The sequence below is a fragment of the Rhineura floridana genome, chromosome 5 (assembly GCF_030035675.1).
Source record: "Rhineura floridana isolate rRhiFlo1 chromosome 5, rRhiFlo1.hap2, whole genome shotgun sequence".
NCBI lineage: Eukaryota > Metazoa > Chordata > Lepidosauria > Squamata > Rhineuridae > Rhineura > Rhineura floridana.
Window position 1 is genome coordinate 97826154 of NC_084484.1, and position 25481 is coordinate 97851634.

At 39.6% G+C, this 25481-nt stretch overlaps 2 protein-coding genes across 6 annotated transcripts; one reads left to right on the plus strand and one right to left on the minus strand.

Moving 5' to 3' along the window:
* Window positions 1-732: 732 nt before the first annotated feature.
* On the minus strand, window positions 733-13788 carry GET1 (guided entry of tail-anchored proteins factor 1). 2 transcript variants are annotated; one of them, XM_061627652.1, is made up of 5 exons: window positions 13593-13788; window positions 8732-8897; window positions 5462-5529; window positions 1824-1938; window positions 733-973 (listed from the first exon to the last, which is right to left on the minus strand). In XM_061627652.1, exons 1-5 carry the CDS (start codon window positions 13626-13628, stop codon window positions 900-902), a joined length of 459 nt encoding a protein of 152 aa, XP_061483636.1. In that variant the 5' UTR covers window positions 13629-13788; the 3' UTR covers window positions 733-899. The 2 variants fall into 2 exon arrangements, with proteins under 2 accessions (XP_061483636.1, XP_061483635.1); XM_061627651.1 differs by lacking the exon at window positions 13593-13788 and adding an exon at window positions 13268-13586.
* On the plus strand, window positions 13613-22567 carry HMGN1 (high mobility group nucleosome binding domain 1). Of its 4 annotated transcripts, XM_061627653.1 has the most exons (7): window positions 13627-13756; window positions 14495-14517; window positions 14644-14664; window positions 14758-14787; window positions 14880-14930; window positions 20392-20523; window positions 22394-22567. In XM_061627653.1, the coding sequence occupies exons 1-7, from the start codon at window positions 13744-13746 to the stop codon at window positions 22439-22441; spliced, it is 318 nt and encodes a 105-aa protein (XP_061483637.1). In that variant the 5' UTR covers window positions 13627-13743; the 3' UTR covers window positions 22442-22567. The 4 variants fall into 4 exon arrangements, with proteins under 4 accessions (XP_061483639.1, XP_061483637.1, XP_061483640.1 ...); XM_061627655.1 differs by lacking the exon at window positions 14880-14930 and having other exon boundaries at window positions 13613-13756; XM_061627654.1 differs by lacking the exons at window positions 13627-13756; window positions 14495-14517 and adding an exon at window positions 13866-14156.
* The last annotated feature ends 2914 nt before the right edge of the window (window positions 22568-25481 follow it).

The following is a 25481-nucleotide window of genomic DNA, read 5'->3' on the forward strand; positions in this document are numbered from 1 at the left end:
TTCCTCATGACATTCTTGATAACAAGTAATAACAGTTGCATGGAGGGTTCCCTTACCATATGGTGTTCTCTGAATTACCTTTAAACTGAGACCTTAAAAATGAAAATCCATCCACTAGTTATGGAGATATTGATAATTTTGTGAAATTTGATGGTGGCCATCTTGATGACATCATCAATATTATGCGTCACACACCAGTTACACCATAGAAATTATTGTTATTCTGTAGCTCTCTAATTTATCTTTGAGACCTTATAAATTAAAATCTGTCCACTATTTAGTGATATTCATGATTTTGTGAATTTTGATGGCAGCCATCTTGATGATGTCATCAAAACTATATGCCACACACAGTTACATCATGGAAATTATGTACCTACAGGTAGTTTCAAATAAAACCAACCACACATTCTTTTCACTAATTCTGCCACAAGGCAGGATTTTTCCACATATACTCCTGGACTATTTCACGTTTAAAGTGTTTACATGGTTTTAAAACCAAGTAATTACATGCACTTAGGCTGCAATCCTAACCCCACTTATTTGGGAGTAAGCCCCACTGAATTCACTAGAACTTATTTCTGAGTAGACATGGTCAGGACTGAGAGACTATCAATTTAAATAGAACTTATGCATATTTAAATATGTCCAGCACTGCAATTTACAAACTGAATAGGAACTTTACACAAAACAGTATATTAAAATAAACATTAACAGAATGTTACAAAAAGATTTTTTACAAAAAGATTTTCATGCTTTATTAATTCAACCCTAAACCGTCCCCTTTTCGTAAGGTATCATATCCCAGATGGTGTAGTGTATAGATGTTGATTTTTTTTAAAAAAAAACATTGTGAAAATGGACAGGAAATTCAGAATGGCTGAAACTAGTTTTCCTTCTCAGCTGAAAGGGTGAAGCATAATGGCCACAACTTTGTTGCAAACCACCAACCAACAAGTAATGCCAACACCACCTAAAAATAAGAGATACATGCTGTAAGTCACTAGTAATATTAGTAACATAAGCATACACATGTAAGCATGCATGTACAAGAAAACAGTTTGAGTAGCAACACCAAATGACAATATGGCAGTTACTGAAAAATCTGCTTCATGGGATAATCTAGGAGATAACTAGGAAGTCAGAAGAATTACATGAATCCAAGGACCACCAGCATGTGTAAACTGGAGACTCTATGCAGACTGGTGGGTTATGCCTAATGGCAGCACCAGGTTTTTCCTTCTCCAGTCTAAATTTAATTGAAATTAATAGAGTTGCACAACAAACAGTGCTCTTACTGCTTCTCTTATCCATTTCAAGGGGAGTTATGGAAGTTAAATCCTTGGTGGATTGTGTCCCCATGTTAACTGAAGACATCTATGTGAAAGAAAAGGTGTGATCTATAATTTGATTACAACTATTAAGTGAGAAGTATTCAAGATAAAGACAAACCAAAATGTTGCCATGCAATTTCTGAAACACATTCCTAGTTATAGTCTTGCGAATTGTTTTGAAAACTGAATCATGTCAAATTATTACAATCCCCCTAAGGCAACTAAAAGTGGAAATATATCACCCTTTAACATATTTTCCCCCTTAAATAATCTCCCGTGGCAGAGGTAATCACATGTTGAGCCAAGGAGCTTGTACCCTCAGGCAACATGATGAGCCAATCATTATTGTGCTCTGCAACTGCTTAGGAATCTGGAGAAGCAGAAGGTGTGGCAACATGTTCAAAATGAACTCATATATGATACTAAGATAGGAAAGATATATGAAATTCTTGAAAAAGCTTGAGAAACAGTTACACACTGTAGTCTTACCTGCCACTCCTGTTGGAAAAGCTACTAAACGTTCTAGTGGGGCTAGCCATTTGCTTGAGAGCACAGTAACTGGTTCAGAGTAATATTTCCAGATTAGTGAGATCATTAAGGCAGCCTGGAATAAAAACAGTTGTATATGACTATGCATGAAAAGCACAAAATAAGAAAGTGCTTGTGTTCATCTAGCTGCACAATCAGCATTTCTGATGCCTAAAGTTTCCTATCTTGTCATAAAAATAATTTTGAGCTAATGCAAATGAACTACTATGATCTCAAAGCCACAAGGTGAAAATTCTGGTCTCTTGCCCCATAACTGCACTCCTACAGGAGCACAGTCTTTCCTTGGCTACCAATCAGTTGTTGGCTTGCACTTCAAGAGCAGGGGAGTTTGCATTCTCTGTGCTGACGTCCTCAGAATTCATGGTACTGGACACAAATCTCACATGATTGGTTGCCAGATGAAAAGGTAGGACAAAGGAAAGACTGTGGCCTAGTTCTCACTAAGGCGGTGAATCTTTGCTTCAGTTATAACTCTTCAGTGTGTGTATGTGTGCATGTGAATGAATGTCACACAATCAAATGGTCCTTCATACAAAACAATACCCTCAACATCTAATTTTTTATGTGCAGAGATTTTGTTTCCGAACATAAACATTGCCTATTACTGCACATGGAATCTTACTCAATTTAGTATTACTTTATAGCAGCGTTACCCAACCTTTTTTGACCCAACGCCCCTTTGCCAAATCTTTTTGTGCCCAACGCCCCCCTTAGATTAAGTATATGCCAATGCTTCCTATTCTTCCCTTAAAATATGAGTAATGCATAAAAGGTATTTTCAATTATTATTACTGATCGTTTTTATCATGTGTTTTTATTGCACTTAGATTACACATTGAATTCTTAGTATGATTTAATAATATACATACATAGTTATAGTTATAGAAAAGTAAATAAAATGAGATTTATTATAAAATACTAGTGTGATCCTTAAGCTTGACGAGTTTTGGCTAACTTCACAATATCTGGAGTATACTTGGATAGTAATAGTCTTACACTGTGTTACTTAACAACAAACTCATTCAGTTTACCGGCACTGTTTCGTTAAACAAGTTCATTTAAACATCTGGAGGAGATGGTATCCAGCTAGATTACATCTCGTGTCCTTAGTCTATTCGCATTACCATGGTCCCTTTCGAGACTCGGCAGACATGCGTGGAAATGATCATAAAGAGTTTCATTGTCCGGACCAGTTCTGGCGTTGAAGTCGCCTGCCATAATGACATAGGCTTCTGGATAATCAGTGGTCAAATTGGAGACATACTCTTCCAGTTTGGCCCAGTGGAGCTCTATTTCATATTTTTGTACAGAAGGAGGAAGATATACAGTAATTATCAAAAACGAGCTTGAGCTAACACAGTAGGAGTATTGCCAAGGCCATATTTCCAAGATTTGGCAAACTCCTGTGGGCACCTCCCAATTTGGACTATTATATTTAATACGAAGTCTTTATGAGGACACCAACCTTAGAGTCAGAACTGACAGTGTGGAGCATCTGTCAGCACTTGTCCACACCCATAATGGGGTTAAACAGGGCTGCATCCTTGCCCCTACCCTTTTCAATTTATTTATATATTGTCCGTCATCTAGCAGCAGTAAACTCGCACCCCCCCCCCAAATTGGCCAACACACCCGTGTCTATACTACTATACGCAGATGATGCGGCCTTACTGTCCCAAACCAGTATTGGTCTGTGCCGGCTACTGAGGGCCTTTACAACTTTTTGCATCAAAGAAAGACTGGAGATAAATCATGATAAATCTAAAGTGATGATATTCACTAAGAAAAAGGTCAGACATTGATGGCAAATAAACGACTGCCCAATCCAACAGGTTTCATCCTATAGATACCTGGCAACAGTCTTCCAAGCCTCTGTTTCTTGGAAGCCCCAATGTATGTATGAATATCACAGTGAATGCAGAGGACCACAAAGGCATTGCTCTCCTTTTATTACAGCAAAGGGAGACAATATATTCCTGCGGTGCTACAAGTGTTCCACGCAAAAATAATAGCACAATTGCTATATGGGGCACAATTCTGCGCTTTTCACAATTCAGTGACTTCGGGCGTCTGGAAGCCATTCAAACTAAATTTCTTAGAGCTATCTTAGGGCTCCCCCCTTGTCTCCCCAATGTGACCAGCCGTTTAGAGGTGGGACTTCCTTTGATAGAGTCCTGGATTTGGACCCTCAGGATCAACTATTGGCTTAAGTTGATCTTTGCCCCCGGGGAGTTGGCCCCTCTCACATTAGAAGACCCTTTTCAGTCAAAGTGGAAGCGATTGATTTATGAGAAAATACATGCCTTAGGTTTTTCTCCAGAGATGCTTATTGATCTTGGGCTGTTTAAGGCCAAAACAGTCATCTCCCAACGGATAAAGGATATCGAATTCCAAAATAACCAGAGCCTGGTGGCGGCATATCCAAATCCAGGTCTGACTCAAAGGATGTCCCTCCCGGCAAATTATCTCACAAATCTAACTATTGCGAAATATAGACGAGCATTTACTCTAGCAAGGCATAATGTCTTGCCATCTGCTTTGCTGAAAGGAAGGTATAACGGAGTCCCTTATGCTGGTCGAGTTTGCCCATGTGACAACAGGGAGGTGGAATCAATTGGGCATGTTCTTCTATACTGCTCCTTTTACCGGGATATTTGCCGTGTTTTTATTACCCCCATTTTACAAGCATTCCCTGCGAAATCGGAATTCGACTACCCCGCTTTTATGTTAATGGATACCATTCCTTGGGTCACTAGTAAAGTAGCCAAATTCTGTGCTGCTGCCATTAAGCATAGAAAACTGCTACTGGATGCTGAATAAAATTTTTTACTCTAGGTTACCCTGTTCCCTATATTTTAATCTAAAATTTTAGCTTATTTTTAATAACCTGCTTTTATCCTATGATCTTGTGTGTGATGTAACTTTTTGTACTAGAATTGTGATACTAAGGCTGGTCTGGGACCGAAATAAAAAATTCATTCAAACATCACAGAAACAATGGGTAGCGAGTGTGTCACATTCCTGAAGAAAACCAGCGAATAACTGACTGTCTGCGTCACCCGTTTGCACACAGAACTCATCCGTTGGAAGAATGCGCCCTCCACCAATACACCCAGCTTATCAAGCACTCTCTCATGATTGGTTCCAACATCCCTCAAGATAGCATCAGAACATTACTTAGTGCCGGGGCGTGGCTAATATCCCCATTCCTTGATATGACACTGGCTGCTATTCAGAATTTCTTTACCAAAGAGCACACACTATTTATAGTGTTATTTCCATGAATTGAGACTATTAAATACATTCTAACTGGGGACAAAACAGTTTAAAAATTAATGATTTGTGTATTAAATAAAACTTAAATGCTTCAACTGTCACATCAGACCGCCAAATCTCAATGCCCCCCTAATGAACCCAAACGCTCCCCTAAAGTTTGTAGTCATGCCAACGCCCCCCTGAAAGGCTGTAATGGCCCCCAGGGGGGCTCTACCACCCACGTTGGGAATCACTGCTTTATTGCTTTAAAAGGCTTCCTTAACACATGCTATTTACACTTTTCTATAAACCATTTTACTTACTTGCAAAATGTAGAACACAATATTTATTACCCACTTTATTTTGGCTAGTTGAGCTGTTCGCATTTTCACTGTTAAAAAGAAACAGGTATAATTTGCATTATTTACATAAATAGAAGCCATGCTTTTGTTTTAAACTCACAAAAACTAATTCTCATTCCAATATAAGGATTCTGTTCAATCGGAATGTAACTGACATTTATTTTTGTAAAAGATAAAACTATTCATGTTATTTGTGTGTACATGTTTGCAAGAAACCCTACAGACATTCAGTGTCATGTGGCAATTGTACTTATTTCTTGAAAATCCCATTGACTGCTTCCTAATTATTACACGAAAAGTTATTCCATTGACAGCAGTGAGCTACGGTCTGTAATTTGGGGTATCAGTCATAGAGGAGACATAGTCTCTCCTCAGGGACACTCTAGGCCCCTTCTTCAAATTTTCAGCTTTGGTTAAAAAAAGATGTTTGTAGCCCTTTTTATTTTTATTTATTTATTTTATTTATTTAAAATATTTCTATCCCGCCCTTCTACCCTATAATAGGGTACTCAGGGCGGCTTACAAAAAGAAAATCCAACACATACATAATAAAATTGTAAACAGTAAAATCACAAAAACATCAAAATAAATTAAAATACATAAAATACAATGAAAATACATAAAATACAATACACACACACACACACATATAGGGAGTGGTACTAAAGGGGTTTTAAAAAAACAGTTTAAATCTGTAATAGTAAAAGCAGTTATAAGGCAAGGCATACTTAGACACCTTACTTTAAGAATGCTAAAATAACACAGTTTTCAGCTTTATCCTAAAAATGGACCACGAAGAAACATGGTGACCTCCTTTGATAGGTATACCACCAGCTGGGTACCACAATTGAAAAGGTCCTCTCTCTTATATTCACCAACCAACCTTTAGATGTGGAGGGATAAAGAAAAAACAATTCCTGAACTACACTGGTCCCAGGCCTTTTAGAACTTTAAATGTTTAAAGCAGCAACTTAAACTTAGTATGCAAACAAATTAGTGAGTGAAACTGAGTGAAGATTGCCATAATATATTTTCTAAAGACCCTGGACAAAACTCTAGTGGCCACATTCTAGATCAATGGAAGTTTTCAGACTGTCTTCAAGGATAGCCCTACATAAAGTAACTAGAGCAGAAGTGACTGTGCCCAGGTCAGATTTGTCTAGCAAAGGGTGTAGCTTGCGTACCAGATGTAGTTAATAGGAGAGGCAGCAGATTAGATAATATTATGCTGATCCTCAATTGACTTCACTAGTTGCTAATGTGTTTCTGATATCAGTTCAAACTTCTGGTTTTAATATTTAAAACCTTAAATGGTGTGATGCCAGGATATCTCACCTCTTTCCATATCAGCCTGTCTGAGAACTCACTAAGGCCTTCTTGATATCTGTGTGCATGTAATATCAATTCCCATGACATTTAGATGTAAAGTTAATCCATACTGACCAACAGGTCTCTAGTACATTTTTTTAACCATATCATCACTGAACTGGTTATATTTTAAAAGGATCTGGAAGTTTTCTGGAAATATATTACCCAATTGTTCAGATTTCCTCATTTTGTTGTAAAACTTCTCTCTTTCTTTCTTTAAATTGATGTGTACCACACAGCGATACTGATGCCCACTACTCAAGCTGAAGATCCAAAGCTGTCCATCTGCACATCCAGTGATAATCTATTTTCTTCATCAATGAAGAGACTTAGAAGAGGAAATGCTGTTATTACTGCTGATTGATATATTAACAGTCCAGTAGAATAGTCCCACACCTTAAAACTTCTGTCTTCAGAAACTGATATAAGTATATTTTTCTCCCAAGTACAGAACTCAGCTGCAGTCACTGGAGCCAGGTGACCCTCCAATTCAACAAGTATGGCTTCATACTTTGCATTTAGCATGTATATCCGATGGCCAGCACATACTGCTACTGCCTCATCATCTGGACTAAATCGAACATAAAGCACCATTCCCAAAAGTGTTCCTATAACAGTGCCTTGTGGAATTAACCCTTGTAGCACCTTCTTCATGCATTCATCCAGATTCCACACTATTACATAGTCACGTGAAGCAGAGCAAATGAGGAGTGGATTGACTTTGCTCCCAAATGCCAGTGCAGTAATTGAATGATGATGACCTATTAAGTGTAATGGCTGGTTGTCAGGATCATCGGTAGTATTCAAGATACAAAGTTCATTCCCATTCAAAGGAAAAGCACAGTAATGCATGCTACAAGCAAGCTGAGCATGTGATTCTGGCACTTTGGATCTAAAAACTTGTTTTTCAAGAACTATGCTACTACTGCATCCTTCTTCGGTAAAACAGAGGTCCACAGGGCTTTCCATTGAACAGCTGGAAGGCGCAGCCCCTTGATTAGATTAAAAGCAGCCAAAAGCTTAAACAGCCCCGCCCCTCGCTCAGGAAGGAAGGAAGCCTGCCTTTTATTACAGAGCTGTAAGGAAAATCCTAGAGAGCCAGTGTGGGGTAATGGTTAAGGTGTTGGACTATGACCTGGGAGACCAGGGTTCAAATCTCCACACAACCATGAAGCTCACTGGGAGACCTTGGGCAAGGCAATGGTAAATCCCCTCTGAATACCGCTGACCGTGAAAACCCTATTCATAGGGTCGTCATAAGTCAGAATCGACTTGAAGGCAGTCCATTTCCATTTTCCAAGGAAAATCCAATAGGTATTGTTCTAACAAACTTTCAATTAAAATTAAACTTGCTTTTATATCTCTGTTTAGGTCAATGACAGCAAAGACCATGGAATAGCTAACAAGCTCTTGGGTATTTGGCAATTATTATTTGGCACCTGTTCTGAACACAAGCAAGGAAAAGGAAAACTTGCATGCTTTTTCAATCCCTACAATCTGAGTGATACAATTCCTGCCTGTTTCTTTACGATTCAAATTATAGGGGCTATGGCTAAGAAAAGGCTGTAATTAGAAACAAAAACAAAAACTAGCCCTCTGTATTTTGCAGTTTACAAGACACATATGTAGAAATATTAGTAACACAATGCTACCATTGCCCTGAGCTGACATATCCGCTTATCCATAGGTTTAGTGCATTTTGATATAATATTTTTACACTATGTATGCTTTTTAAAAAAGAGTAGTACAGGCAATATAAAAAGATAATAAAATGGAAGTGAAAGATTATAAAATGGAAGTGAAAGATCAAACAGTAAAGGTTGGCTAATGAACAAGAAGCAAATAGAAACAGCAAATAGCTACCATGAGTTTTAAGCTTGTCCGTCATTTTGTTAATCTTCCTTTCCAGTCGGGCATATCTAGCAAATTCGTCCATCATACTAATCGTAGAAAGCTCTTGCTTCATGTTCTGAATTTCAGATCTCATCTGTGACTCCTGCTCAGCATCTTTTTGTAGCAATCTGGATATCTAACGAAGAGAATAGCTGTTTGGACATCTTGAGTCATCACTTTGCTCTTTTTAATAAAACGAATATATTTGTTCAAAAAACGTTTTTGCTTTGCTTCACAAAGCAGTTGTTTACTCCCTCTCCTAAACAGCTCAGTCTAGATGCACTTTGAAGCACGCCTCAAAGAAAATATTCTTAACTTTAATGTTTTGTAAGCGTCTTGGAAACAGGGCCGTGGAGTTGGTATGTCAAACCTTCGACTCCGACTCCTCTATTTTTCTACTGCCCGACTCCTTCATAAATGGCAAATGTATATTATTTATTTATTTATTTAATTTATTATTTAATTTATATCCCGCCCTTCCTCCCAACAGGAGCCCAGGACGGCAAACAGAAATGCTAAAAACACTTTAAGATCATAAAAAGTCCTTAAAATACATTAAAACAAAAAATTTAAATTATTAATTTTATTTTGAAGCCAGTCGGTACATTTCTACCGACTCCACCCAAAATTGCTTCCAACTCCGACTCCACAACCCTGCTTGGAAACATTTTGTGAAAAGTGATGAAATAAATAAATACCTTAGGCTTTCCTAGAAAGACTTTGCTAATAGTCTGTCTACTACCCAACTCCTTCTCCATACATTGTCTGGACGAGTATTCAGACACGCAAAACTGAAGGCTATGTCCTCAAATCCTGGGGCTGAGGATCAATGAAGCAACCTTATTTTTCAAGATTTTAAAACTTTCTACACCTCTACTCTGGGATAGGTGAATCTATTTCTGGTCTGTGTCATTATTGCATGTTTTTACCCATAATTTTGTTCCATTTCTACACTGAATTGTGATTTTTTTAATCCACCCAAAAGAAGTATTTTAATACTATGTATTAAATGATGGCCTTCGGCCGCAATAAATATTATTATTATTATTATTATTATTATTATTATTATTATTATTATTATTATTATTATGTATTAAATGATGTGCATTTTTTCTCAAAACATGCACTGAAATGTAGTTTGATGCATTTAAACTGTTGAAAATTGTGGTGTAATTTGGAAAAGTGCAAAATTCAGTTAACCAGATAAGTTCTGATCTGCACATCTGTCTGAGAGGTGCAGCTTCAGACATCTCATTATACAGCCAGTATGGATTTTTTGCATTCTGCAATGTTAAATTGAAAATACCCCCCATGCTATTCTGATGCTTCCCATAAGTTCATTTCAAACGAAACCTTACAAAACGTATAGTTCTGAACTTAGAAACATTTGCTTAACAACCTTCTAAATTTTCAGGGTGATATACAAAACAGTCAGAGTGTAAAAAGAGAGAGAGAGAGAAAAAAACCAGATGCCGCTTGGACTTTTTTCTGTCAGAGTTCTCATAATTCATTGAAATTGTGAAATAAGAATTCCCTCTACTCTCCCCTCCCCCATCTTCATGGTCAGTTTTACCTATCCTAGCCATGATTGCACAGGCGTACATCCCACTGAACTCAATAAGCATGCAAATAATCAGACCCGCCTTTCCCCTTCTTCTCCTCTCCCCTCCCTTCTTCCTCCCATCTTCCTTTTTCCTCCTCCCTTGCCCACTCCAGGCCTCCCTCCCCATTGTCAGCTTTACCTATCCTAAGCATGACTGCACAGGAGTAAATCCCACTGAACTCAATAAGCAGGCAAATAATCAAACCTGCCCTTCTCCTCCCCCCCCGCCTGCTCCCCTCCCCCTTCCCCTCATCCCCTGTCAGTTTCACCTATCCTAAACATGATTGCAGGGGAGTAAATCCCACTGAACTCAATAAGCATGCAAATGATCAATCCATTCTCAGCAAACTAGCACAGGATCCCATTTATTACATTAAAAAGCAAAGAAATTCACTAATGGGCAAAAAACCTTGCAGTTTAAGAACGTACCTACAGCCAACAGATATTTCTATCAAACTTTAAAAAGTAGGGAAATTGGGCAGCTATAGTGAATGCACCAGGGGAGCAGGAGACCTGACCTCCTCTCTGAGATATTGTAACGCCCTACAAATTTGTCAAAATGCAAACACAATTTGGGTTGGTTTTTCACAGTCCAATCTACTTCCTGTGTAGTTTGCAAGAATTTGGTAACGTGCTTTATTTAGGTATGAAAGTGACGTTATCAACTGCTGCAGACAACTCTGGAGTTTGTAAACTCAAACCTGTCAATACTCCTCACCGTTGGGGTCACTATCTTCAGGGTTCATTACAGTAGCTACTTTCCCAGAGGCATGTATTTTCATCCTCAGTCAATTTTTCATACTTTGACTATAATATAGTACTTATTTTCTTATTGTGGGGTACATCCTGATTGTGTAAACAAATTAATATTAAGAAAACTCATTTTTCAACCACACTAGCAGTTCTGGTTTAAATCTATTTCTGAACATAGTATTTGGGAGATATTGGCCAGGATCTGAAGTAACAAGCAACTAGTTCCACAGGCCTATTAGTGCTTTGAGATTGTATGTCTTGAATGCCTCTATGCCACAAGCACACTGAGGGGTGTTTCAAAATTGGCTTCTGATATTGGCTGCTCTTTAGAGTAGGCATACCCAAGTACTTGGGTACTTCTTTGGAGTCCAAGCATTGTATGCAAGACTGTAAGAATATAAATTCAGGAGAGCTAAAAATGAAAACATGCTTTCGGATTTGGTGGATGGAGATTTTAAAGCTCGCATTTGAAATAATTGGCACAGCTCCATCTTTTGGCATTATTATGATGACAATGTATATAGTAAAAGGTAAAGGTGTCCCTGCACTTGTAGTGCGAGTCGTTTCCAACTCTTAAGGTGACGTCTTGCGATGTTTACTAGGCAGACCATATATATGGGGTGGGATTGCCAGTTCCGTCTCCAGCCTTTCTTTACCCCCCAGCATATGCCGGGTACTCATTCTACCGACCACGGATGGATGGAAGGCTGAGTGGACCTCAACCCCTTTTACCAGAGATTCGACTTCCTCCTTTTGTTGGAATCGAACTCCGGCCGTGAGCAGAGCTTCGGCTGCTTTACCGCTGCTTACCACTGTGTGCCACGGAGGATCTTATGTATATAGTAGTTAATGACAATTGTCTCTAAGTTAAAATCTCCTCACCGTTCTGTACTTTTGTTTGACATTTAGCAGAGAATATCTATTTTCCTTAATCAAGCAGGGTTTGGCTGTCAAAAGAAACTTTCTGACACATCCAGACCTGGACATTCTGTCTGTAGTTTTAAGTGCTCCACAGACAATATGCACACACAATGTCTCCTACTGCAGTACTCAATCCAGCCATCTGCCCTGAGCAATAGAAAAATATGGGCAGATGAATCACCTTGAGACCCCAAGCCATTTCAGTCCAGGAAACCATGCATTTAAAATACATCCTATGTACTTAAAGGACGTGGCTTCACCCAAAGAATCCTGGGAGCTGTGGTTTTCCCCTCAAAGACCTACAAATTCCCAGCACCATTAATAAACTAGTTCCCAGGATTCTTTGGGGAACATCATGAGTTTTAAATGAGTGCTGGATGCACTTTAAATGTATGATGTGGACCTTCCCCAGGTTTACTACTGTAAGTATGCATGCTGGAGTTGATGCACTTTGCAGCCAATCTCAGGTCCTTGTCAATGGCACGCCTAACCTATGATTGTTGAATTCATACTTCTCTCCTTTAGGAAGGCGGGAAGAGATTCCCATTTGAGAAATGTACCTAATGCAAACGTTCTGGCGGTCAACTCAAAATCTGAACTTGACAGCCAAATAACGTAGGACACTTGATTCCACAATCCCCATTTCTACATCATACACTTCACCATCTCTGCCATGAAAGCCTCAACGTGCAATCAAATGCACTCTTCAAGTCTGACGCATAATCACCCAACCTCTCTTATTTTACAAAGAAACAACAGAACATACACATTTATCACCAGTGTAGTCTACATATTAATACACATTGACTTCGCTACTTGTGATAATTAATCTGATTTAATTATTATTAACTGAAAGAGTAAACCTCGCCCGGTCTTTCAATTCCTTAAATCTCCCAAACAGTGGATATAATAACGTGACTAAACAGCCGTGAGGTGAGTAGTCCATATGAGGAACCTATGCAAAATTTCTGCTGAGTTCGTCCTACAGAATACAGCGAAACGTATTTCCGCACAAAGTACGAGGCATAATAGGATGGGGCTGGGAAAACCTCGACTACGGGGCCGCAACCTCAGCAAGACGCTCCTCTCGGCCCACAGCGGCCGCCGCTTCAGCCCTCTCCTCTGACTAGGTCCCAGCGGGAGGAAGGGTTCTTCCCTACCGGGACGTACGAAGGAACGCGAATCGGGGCGCCGTCGCTATGGGAACCTGGCGGCGTGACGTCACTTACAATGGAAGAGCAAGAGGGCAGTAGGATTTTGAGAAGGTTACACAAGAACACGGAGCTCAGCACAAGGAACCACGCGCCGCCATCTGCCACACTTCCCGTTTCCACTCGTAGGTCGTCCATGTCTTACACCGGAGAGAAGGGGCACAGAAGAAAAGCGGCTACCAGTCTCTCGATACCAGCTCTCTCATTCAATTACGCGAAGGGCGGGGTGGGGTGGGGGACCAATACAACAGAAAGGCTCGCGCTCACTGCTCAAAACCGCGCAGGCGCACATCTCCGCAGTGCAATTTATGCCTCGTTGCTTTTGTAATAACCAGCGGCTGACCTCACGCGCGACTGTCATGTGGACGCTTGCGTACATATCATAGCTGCCGTCACCCTACTGCTGAGACGTGAACGTAAAGGGACGGGACATCCTATTAGACCCGCCCCGGTAGAGGAGGAGGGCCACCCGCCTCTTTGCCAGGAGAGAGAATATGAAGTTGACGGGTATCGCCTCCTGGATGGGACGGACTGTTGTGATTTAAAAGCGGTCCCGCGAGTTGGGTTATCCAATAGGAATGCGCGCGCCTAGTAGTAGGGGGGCGGCGCTGAGATGAGTGCCCCCCCATCCCCTCAATCCGGCTGGATCCTGTTGCGGTGCCGCTGGCGCTGCTGGGATGGTTGCGGGAGGAGAAGGGGGGTCAGGAAAGCAGGCGGGCATTCTGGTCTGTGCGCAGTAGTGAGAGTCGGACTCCCAGTAGGCTGGAGTAAGAAGTACCAGTGATCGCCGCTTGTGCTGCGAGAACGAGCGCTCCCGCTGCACGACGATAGGGAAAAATAAAAGCAAAAGGAAAGCCGAGTGCCGTCGCTCGGCATCGCTGCTTACTCCGCCATGCCGAAGAGAAAGGTTGGCGACGAGCGCGCGCACACTTTAACGTGTGCTAAGAACGCGTACTTCTCCCTTTTCCATCCCTTTACCTCCCCCCCTTTAAAAAAAAATAGGCGGGCGAGCGGGCTGTCCTTTCATACTGGGGCGTTCTTTTCTACGACGACTCCGTCTGTCGTGAAGGCCCACAGTTTTCGCGCTCATATTATAGGTCCAGGAAGGGGGGAGGGGGCGTGACGGTTGTAAATGGCCGCGATGATCGCCAGACTGTGGCCCATCTGTCTCGTACCCGTTCCGTGTAAGGCAAGCTATATTGGAACGAGCCTCTCGCAGGTTCTAACGTCTAGAACTTTCTGCAGGCATTGGTGGGATACGGCCTCAGGTTCGAATTCTCAACATAGCGGCGGGAAGGGGACGTGTGATGTCACGGCCCCTGGAATGGTGTTCAGCGTGACGTTAATGCGCATGCGATGTTTTTTCTCATATTTTGAAACACGTTCCATTACAGGTGAACGCTGCTGAAGAGGAGGTAAGTACTAAATATATTATGGTGTAATGACGAGGAGGGTTGGTAGTATTATGGAAGTCATTAATATCTGTTTTGTGGTTTGTTTTGCTATAGCCAAAAAGGCGATCAGCACGACTATCAGCTGTAAGTATAGGTTTGCTCTGCCTTTTTTCTTACTTTATTCATTGCAATTATTAGAAGGAAGCCGTAATAGATGTGTGGTGCTCCTCTTTCAGAAACCTGTGACTGCCAAAACTGAAACCAAAAAAAAAAAAACAGCTTCAAAGGTAAGAGGATTTTGGGGAGGGAGAGTTATATAAAAAGACAAATTGTTAATTTATTTGAAATCTGGTTTGGAGCTGGATGAAGGACTTTTTATTTCATTTTAAAAATAGCAGCATTACTAAATGTCTACAGCAGAGGTAGGGAATTGATATGTGGCCAACCTACAGGCCACATTCTATTGGTGGTGGAGCCAAAGGTGGATGTGGGTATGATAAAATTCATGCTTACCTGCCCATCACCTGATATTATAAGATTCCCATGTGAGAAAGGTAAAGCTATGTCTCTCAATTGTTTCTATGCAGCTACAGCTTGAAATATGTTACTTTTCTCTGCCATGCTGTTTTTGGTGGGGTTTGGATACACTTGGGAGAGAGTAGGAGCATGAGTTTATCTGAGCCTTGCTAAAACCAGCATGACAGGCAAAGGCATCAGATTCAAGCCATGGCTGGAAAATGATGTTTCTGATTGCTCCTGAGTGTATCCGATCACTGCCAAATTCTGTAAAGCACCAAATTCAAACTGCTGAATTCAGGTTGTGTCTGCAAAGGAATAATAATTGGGAACTTGCTCTAAGGCAGAGGTTTACAAACTGGTACGTGGACCACCAGTGATCTGTGAGCTTCATTCAGGTGCTGTGAGGCATATCTGTGGATTTGTGGCTGAAGACAGGAGACAGTACATCTATTGCATTAAATATTTTCACTGATTTCAAATTGTATTTTTATTGCTTCTAAGTTTTATTCAGTTCTGTGGAATTCACATTGTAACACAATAAAACAGTACATTAGACATAAAAGACACATTCAAAATACAATTTGAAATCATACAGTATATAGCACAGTGCATTACAATCGCTACCATAGGCAAAAAAGTCATTAAGTGACCTACCAAAACCATTAGCAATTTTCAAGTAGTCCATGGAGGAAAAAGTTTGGGAACCGCTGCTCCAAGGCTTAGAGTGTGGTCTGATTATCACTTTGTAGCGGTGGCTTTATATTTCCCATGCCTGGCGTCATATAACATTAGGTGATGGGCAAGCAAACAGCCTTACAGGCCAGATGGGAAGGCCTGATGGACTAATTAGACCACAGGTTGGTACTTCCTCATTCCACACTGTACTATGCCGAGATCAGAGCTTGGAAAAGTTACTTTTTTTAAACTACAACTCCTATCATCCCCAGCCAGCATGCCCACTGGATTGGGCTGATGGGAGTTGTAGTTCAAAAAAAACTTTTGTAACTTTTCCAAGCTCTGGCCAAGATACTTTAAAACAGCCTTTCCCAACCTTTGGGTCCCCAGATGTTGCTGGACTGTTTTTTGTTGTTGTGTGCCTTCAAGCCGATTATGACTTATGGCAACCCTATCAATCAATGATCTCTAATAGCATCTGTCATGAACCACCCTGTTCAGATCTTGTAAGTTCAGTTCTGCTTCCTTTATGGAATTAATCCATCCCTTGTTTGGCCCCCTTTTTTCCCTTCTGTTTTTCCCAGCATAATTGTCTTTTCTAGTGAATCATGTCTTCTGATTATATGTCCAAAGTATGATAACCTAAGTTTCATCATTTTAGCTGCTTGTGATAGTTCTGGTTTAATTTGTTCTAACCAGGGCTGTGGAGTCGGTACGCCAGACCTTCGACTCCGACTCCTCTATTTTTCTACGGTCCGACTCAGACTCCTTCATAAATGGCAAATGTATATTAACTAGTAATAACAAATTTACTGTAGTAAAATGGTAGCACAAGGCATTTCATCATCACCACGTGAATCCAGAGCTTGGAAAAGTTACTTTTTTGAACTGCAACTCCCACGAGCCCAATCCCTGGGGCTGATGGGAGTTGTAGTTTAAAAAAGTAACTTTTCCAAGCTCTGGATTCACGTGGTGGTGATGAAATGCCTTGTGCTACCATTTTACTACAGTAAATTTGTTATTACTAGTTAATATACATTTGCCATTTATGAAGGAGTCTGAATCGGAGTCGGTACATTGCTACCGACTCCACCCAAAATTGCTTCCGACTCCACGACTCCGACTCCACATCCCTGGTTCTAACACCCAATTATTTGTCTTTTTCGAAGTCCATGGTTATCTGCAAAGCTCTCCTCCAACACCATATTTCAAATGAGTTGATTGTCTCCTATCCGCTTTTTTCACTGTCCAACTTTTACATCCATACATAGAGATTGAGAATACCATGGTCTGAATGATCCTGACTTTAGTGTTCAGTGATACATCTTTGCATTTGAGGACCTTCTCAAGTTCTCTCATAGCTGCCCTCCCTAGTCCTAGCCTTCTTCATTCCTATCCATTGGCTATGCTGGCTGGGGCTGATGGCAATTGTAGGTTAACAACATCTGGGGACCTAAAGGTTGGGAAAGGTTGCTTTAAAATACACTTGTAGGCTTGTATTATGCTGAGGTACTTTTCAGCCAAGGAGACCTGTTAATTACATAGATCTCTTCAAAATTTAAAGACTACATGCATTCAAATGCCACTAACGGTAGTAGATACCAACATGGGGTTGTAGCTAGTCAAACAACCTATGTTGTACAACTTATTTGGGCAGCTATATTTCTGAAAGCAACCTCTATGTTCTAAAACCATAAAAAATAATAAGCGTTCTCTTACATGTTGCTTAACAAAGAGTAAGTTTGACAGGGCCCTATCTCAAGAGGCTTGTTACCTACAATAGACATGTTTTCTTAACATACTGCAGTCCTATGGGAATTTGTTGAAATCCTAAAACTGCTTAATAGTTAACAATTGAAATGAAATTTCAGACAGGGTTTGACTTATATTTTGTTTTGCTGTTCATAATTTTAGTGTAGGATACCATTTAAGAATTTTCCAATGAATTGTGCCTCAGTCAGGAACTCACTAAATGGACTTGACCAAACCCTTATTTTCTCAGCCTTGCCCTTCTCCCTAGCAATGTGGGGATAATATTGTACAGCATTGTTGGAAAGATTGCTGGCATATGCGTGTCCAAATGCTTCACATGCCAGAGTGTGCTATAAAGGCTCACTAATTGCTATAGGATAACCATTGTGCACTATAGAGCTTGTGGTAGCAGTACTATCACATAAGCTGACTGGTTTTCTCAATCCTAGGGCTCTCAGCTGATTAGGTTGACTAGTATCTAAATTATTGGAACTTTTTACAGTTTGTATTGGAAAATTTCAACAAAAGTGCCTCTCTGAGGTGTCAAAACTGAATCAGTGACTCACTATAAAAATACACTGAGTTAAAGCAGGGGTAGGATATCTTCATTCTGCAGGCTGTAACAATGAAAATATTGAGAAGGGTTTCAAAAGGAAATGTTTGGATAATGTGTACACAAGCTGGATCAATGAATAATCTCAGCTCTAAAATTTAATGGGAGATTCTTCATTTTTGTTATGTACTAGTAAGTGCATTAATTTTCTGTAGTAACATATTTAGGGATTTCTGTAGTTTAGATAATTCTTGGAGTGGTATTTCCCCCCTCTAAAATTAGATTTAGGATCAATTCCTACAGTAGAAGTGCAAGCGCTTATCTTTACCATTTGGTTCCAGAATCCTGGTTTAGATATAAGAGAAAATCTATAACATCTGCAACTTCAGGATCCTCAGTTGGATTCATGACTAGTAGTGGCAGTGCTGTGATTAAAATATTTGTCAGATAGTTTGCTATCTGTAGCAAATACTTCCTCCATCCAGGAAAATGAAGGGTTTGAAATAAGGACCAGCAACACTCTGTAAATGAAAAAATTGCTCAGTACTTCTGTAACAGATGACTATGGGATTCTTTTTGAAAGATATCTCTTAATTAAATCAGGAAATGCCCAAACAGCAGAATACTCAAATGCTGTAGAAAGTTTTAAGTAAAGAAAGATGTTGAATACTCAGTATTCATCTGTGACAACTGTTTTGTTTCAGGTTCACTGAAAAGGGCAGGAGCAGCAGATTAATACTGATTCAGAACTAAAGCGCTGTGAACTCCAGTAATTGGTTGATTTGAACAAATAAATAATAGATCTACAGATTAGTAAAATAATTGGCAAATTCCCTTATCCAAAATATCTGATGTTGGTTTAAACAGATACAATGTTGCATGAGCGCCATTGCACTTGGAACAACAAAAAGATGACGTGCCCATTGATGGAAGTTTATATAATGAATGGAAAGGAAAATAAAAACCTCAGCCAGTTGATTCTAGACCTAACTAAATTGATTAGAAATAGATTTGGGATAGAGAAAAATGAGTAATTTACACAATTCATGAAGTAATAGAATTCCTTACTATGGCCATTGCTGGAAAAACCAGACTGGATCTTAATTTCCATATCTTTGGCATCAGTCCTACTAACCCAGCCTTTCCCAACTAGTGGGCCACCAGGTGTTGTTGGACCACAGCTACCATCAGCCTCAGCCAGCATTGTCAATGGCCAGGAAAGATGGGAATTGTGGTCCAACAACATCTGGTGGCCCACTAGTTGGGAAAGGCTGTACTAACCAGATGGCAGAGAAGCAGTCTCATCTGCTAGTAAGCCTTCAGCTGATTCATTGAATTTATTGCTCAAAGATATGTTGGCTTCTTTGGCAGTTTAATGAGTGAATCTTGGCAGAAAAAATAATTTAAATAGCTGAAAATTTTACTCCCTTTTTAGTGGTGCCCCAAGCATGCTACTGAAAGCAGCTTCCTCACCGCCTAATGATGAGAGAGGAAAGTTGTAGTTCTTTTCACCTCTAGCCTTAGTCCCTGTAACACTCACTTGCCATATGCCCCTTGAGTTACTTGGGATTCACTATCAAATTTTAGCTGTTAGCATAAAATGTAGAAAAATATCTTGTCCCTATTTATGTCACTATATATGACACCACAATAATTCTGCTAGAGATTATCAGGTTTCCCTTAAAGAGGACAGTGTTAGTACAAAAATACACATTATTTGTTGTATGTTATTTTATGATTCATAGTTCTTCACTTTGCGCTATAGATGGATATGGATTGTCAAAAGTATAAAATGTCCTTTTAGGCTTCTATTGTGATCTGTTTATGAAAACACAAGGTACTGCTTCATGTATACATACCAAAACTACAGAAACATCAAAGACCTGTTTTAGTATTCTATTGGTTGATTGTAATGCAAATGTTGGAATAACTAAGAATAGCTAGATACCTTTTCACCACACTAGCAGCTATGTTTTTTCTATTAATGATGCTTGACACTATACATACAAATACATGTGATGAGTTCTTCTGGTGATGTGCTAAGACATCATGCCACTAAAAATATGAGTTCTTTCTGAGGCTAGGTGTATATATGAGTCAGCGCTTCATTCCTGACATTCCTACATTTTCTATTTAGATTACTTCTTGGTGTCCTAAGACATTTTAATTGCATTGGGATCATGAATCTTCACATTCTGTCAAATGAGTTATTTTTAAAGGCTAGATGCTGATGGTCTGCTTTATTGCAGGAGAAGCCTGAGGAAAAGAAAGCCCAAACAAAAGGGAAAAGAGGACCAAAAGGTAAACAAACTGAAGATATTAACGAAGAGGAATTAAAGGATAACTTGCCTGCGGAAAATGGAGAAGCAAAAAGTGATGAGGTAAATCCTATGGCTTTGTTGTGTATTCTACAGCCTTCAAAATGGCTATGCTGTCTTACTGGCAGAGATGAGAATGCATATGAAATGTCATGTCATGCTGCAGCATTGCCCTGTGTGGATGTTGCATAATGACATTTAAACAAATTTAAGATCCCTTTCTTCTGGGCACAGCGAAAATACTTATAGTGATAAAAAGGATGATGAGGCAGGAAGAATAGGTGGAGGGGTTTCATTCCTCTGTGTACCTGTTGCTGGGAACTGCAAGTGGGGAAGTGCTGTTGCACACAGGTCCTGCTTGCAGGTGTCCTATAGGCATCTGGTTGAACACTGAGAAAACCAGGATGCTGGACCAGACAGGCCTTTAGCCTGATCCATCGGGCCTTTTCTTATGTTCTTACCCTGATTTCAAATGGCAGAACAAAGGGGTTTGCTGTATGTTCTAGCAAATTCGTTCTTCTCTACTAGCGTCTTTCAGTAGTGAGTTCAGTGGATTTGGCATATTTTCAGCATTAATAAAGTAGGGCTCCACTTTAGGGCGCTTCGCTAATGCGGCAGTCTCAATTAGACGCAATAGAGTAAAGCCCCACTCATACGGCGCTTGTTCCGCTTTTATGGCGGTTTTCGGGCGCCACGCACCATTCTATTCAATGAGTTCCGCTTTTCAGCGGGGGTCCAGAATGTAACCCATCGTATGAGTGGTGCCCTACCATATTCCCAGTCCAAGGGTTGACAGCAGGAAGCATTCTCTTACCAGCCTAGATGATCAGGCCAACTAAATCAGTTCACCAAACATCTGGCATGTATAATATGTGTTTCTATGCATCATTTAATTTGTATATAATTTAAAAAGTAAGTATATACTCTACAAAATGCTTGATTTTTAAACCTGTCAAAAACAGCATTGTCATGAAACACAGCTTTTGACGTTCCTATTTAAGTCCTTGAATTTAAAACTGCTCTGTGTTAATTGAAGTGAAACCTAATGAAAAGTATTAACCTAACTTAAGTATATGATTATTTGTAAAGTTAATCATGTACTTTAGTTATATGGCTCTCATAAAACTGCCTGGCTGTACACAGAATTAGTATTGGTCCTATAGTTTTATGAGTAAATGCATTCTTTGTTAATCAGATAATAATCTTTTTAGTAGGATAATAGGTGCAGAAAGACATATACTATGAGAATAGAATATGCAAGCTTTGATGGGTATTTATTGATATTAATGTGGAAACCAGTACAGTAGGGCCCCGTTTTACAGTGCTTTGCTTTACAGCGTTCCGCTAATGCAGCGGTTGTCAGTTGCAGAAAGGCCCTGCTCTTACAGCGCTTGTTCTGCTTTTACAGTGTTTTCTTGCCGTCGGGCGCCATTTTGGTCAATGTTAGTCAATGGGTTCAGCTTTACAGCAGTTTTCACTTTACAGCGGGGGTCCGGAACGTAACCCGCTGTATGAGTGGGGCCCTACTGTACTGAACATTCTTGAAAATGCACAGGAGCAGAATAATCAAACTCAAACCGCCACTCCAAACTGATATACCATAATGGATTATGAATTTTGTCACTGGAGGCTTCCGTGTTCAGTGTTTGCTTTTAAAGGTCTATATATACCGAAGGTTGTTCTACATGGAGATTGAAGATACAAATATATTGTGGCTGTACCTAATCTGTTGTAGCTGTGCCTAAAAAGGCAAGCTCAAACTGGTTGATTAAAACATTTAAAAACATTTTGGCTCAGAGTAATAGAATACAAAATTCTGTTGCTTCTATATTTCAAATTTGATATACAATATACTTTTTAAAACAATATTTTAATAGGTTTGAACTTGGAAACAAATATATAAAAGTGGTTAAACTATTTTTCCCCCTTTCAGGCCCCAGTATCTGATGCAGCAGGAGAGAAAGAAGCAAAATCTGAGTAACATCTTGTACAAAGTCTCTTAATCAGTGGTTTCTTTACCACCATCTTGTACAATTCAGAGGAATATTTTTATCAACTATTTTGTAAATGCAAGTTTTTTAGTGGTTTTAGAAAACTCATTTTTTTTAAACATGAGGGGATCCCCCCATATCCTTTTTTTAACATAGTTTGAGTGTCAGTGCTTTGTTTTTAAAAGATAAAAATCAAGTACTGGTTGTCTCTCTATATAGCCAGCAATTAATGGAATGTTAGATTAAGGAGAAATTTCAAAATATTACTTACAGTGCTATCCTGTACATCTTTACTTAGACGTAAATCCCACTGATTTCAGTGGTGCTTATGATTTAGCAGGTGTGCATAGGATTGCAGCCTTAACATTCCGGAGGCCAGGGTGGGCAACTTGCAATTTACATGTGGCCCTTTAAGCTATTTTCTTGCAGGATTTCAGTTATCTTAAATTTAGCTTTGTTTCCTTAAATTGTTAGCCTTTACAGTAGTAGAGATAAATTTGAATATATGATGGAAAAAACATGGTCATTGTATGCCAGTATGGTCCCCAGAGGCAAACAAGTTGCTCACCCCTGCTGTAAACTAAGGGATGATTTTTGTAATTTGTTAAAAGAAGCATCACAGACAAAATTTTGGCATTGTGACAAGTAGGAAAATGTCTTTACACTTAACACTTACCCCTCAATTTGTCATCAGTAAATGCTTCCTCAAAACAACTTGTTCCCTGGTGTTGGATCTCCCTTCCAGATTTGTTTTATCTGTGATGAGAGTTATTTTTTGTAGTGGTAGTTTATTTTTTCAACAGCTTTGTAATGTGTTGTGAAAGGTTGGAAATCTGGGTGTTAGTGTGTGTGGTGTTCAATTATTGATTAGATAAATTTTCTGGCTAAGCAGGCATGACTTCACATTATAGTATTGGAGGAGTCACTGGTACTTTTCTACATTGAATGAAAGGTATATCACAGAAGTCATAATTGTCTGACTGGTTTACATTCAAATTATTGGAAGAAGAATCAGTACAAATAGTTAATGTCTGTGATTCATCAAGCAAGATCCAATAAAATGTTGGTCATAAACATTTTGGTGTGTGTATCTCTCTTCAACTTAACTGAAAACTTGCATGTAGATTTTTTTTAAAATGCAGTTGTATTATTGTAAAACGTTTTATCTTTAATTCAGTATTCTGTAGTTTAATAGCCATTCTCTGTATCTCTTTTATGACAGCTTGAAACTATATATATCTGTAGCCATGTTTCCCAAAGGTTTTGCATGAGAGGAGAGTTGGAAATTAGAAGCCAGGAGACTGTGGTGAAGCAACTCAATTGGCCAAGCATAAAAACAGTAAAGGTGGTCCTTAACTTTTGCTTATCCTTAATTTAACTTGGTTTTTTTCGCAGAGCATTGCTGGAAACTTGTTGGTAGCAGGCTCTTTGAATGAATTGACACGACAATGAACTTTCATTAAAGAAAAATGTCTCATAGACAAACTTGCATATATTTACCCATATTTCTATCTTCTCTCAATAGTTCTGATACTGTAGAAAAGGCTTACAATATTTATATTTAGTTGGAGCATTTTTGCCCAACTCTTGAACTGAAATAGGCTTCCACCATAGCTTACAGAGATCAGTAAGTTTGTCTTCATGTTTACAATCTAAAAGACGCAACACAGGGTTGGGGAAGGAAAAAAAGCAAACCCTAACCACCTCTACTCAGAAGTAAGTCCTATTGAATTCAACAGGGCTTATGTCCAGGTAAGGGGTTAAGATTGTAGTCTTAAACACTAGTTCTTATAGCAACAGCTGAAATGGAAAGAGTTGGAGAGGATGAGCCAAAAGCTGCTAGTCTTTCAGTTGAGCTTATGGAGTGGCTTTACATCCCTTATCTCTCCTGCTGCCTGATGAAATGGCTGCTGCTAGGTGACAGTTAATGGAGTGGGGATCCTGATAGAGTTGACTTCTCAGAGCTTTAGCAAGCACAGCTTTGATATTGTGTAAAGCTCTCAGAATCAAAACAATAGCACAACCTTTGGAACAGGGCTGTGGAGTCGGAAGCAATTTTGGGTGGAGTCGGTAGAAATGTTCCGACTCCTTCATAAATGGCAAATGTATATTAACTAGTAGTAACAAATTTACTGTAGTAAAATGGTAGCACAAGGCATTTCATCACCACCACGTGAATCCAGAGCTTGGAAAAGTTACTTTTTAAAACTACAACTCCCATCAGCCCCAGGGATTGGGCTCGTGGGAGTTGTAGTTCAAAAAAGTAACTTTTCCAAGTTCTGGATTCACGTGGTGGTGATGAAATGCCTTGTGCTACCATTTTACTACAGTAAATTTGTTACTACTAGTTAATATACATTTGCCATTTACGAAGGAGTCTGAGTCGGACCGTAGAAAAATAGAAGAGTCGGAGTCGAAGGTCTGGCGTACTGACTCCACAGCCCTGCTTTGGAACACTGACTCCTGTCTACAAAACAGAAATATGAAATATGGAGGACTTGATAGGAGAAGCTTAACTGGATAAGATCGATGGTAAAAGTTAACATTTTCAGGTGTCAAAAGACGTAACTTCTATTGAATAATTTGTGAAAGGAGGATTCCGCCCAACTTGTAGGGGATGTTGTGTTACATTGATGCTAGAGGAGCAGATGCATACAGGATTGCTTCTTTTAATATCCTGGCATGTTAAGGAGAACATAAGTAATGTGAGTCTTCTGCCCAGCATAGCAATAGTCTTGACTTCTGCTTGGATACAGAAGGGATGGCAAAGGGATCCAATGTCTTTCAACAGGCACAGATGGTGGTACATAATTGTATGAAGAGGTCATTAAAAGCAAGACCCTTGGCAAAACTCCATTTTTAATATGGATGTGGTCCAGTATTTTGGGCAAGGTCATGAGGAATTGGTGCAACCAGTTAAAGACTTCCAGGAAAATTAGTGATGTTGAAACACAGGAAGAGTAATACATCTACCTTGAGTGATACTACCACTTAGATCAGGGGTCACCAACCCTTTTCGAGCAGACAACA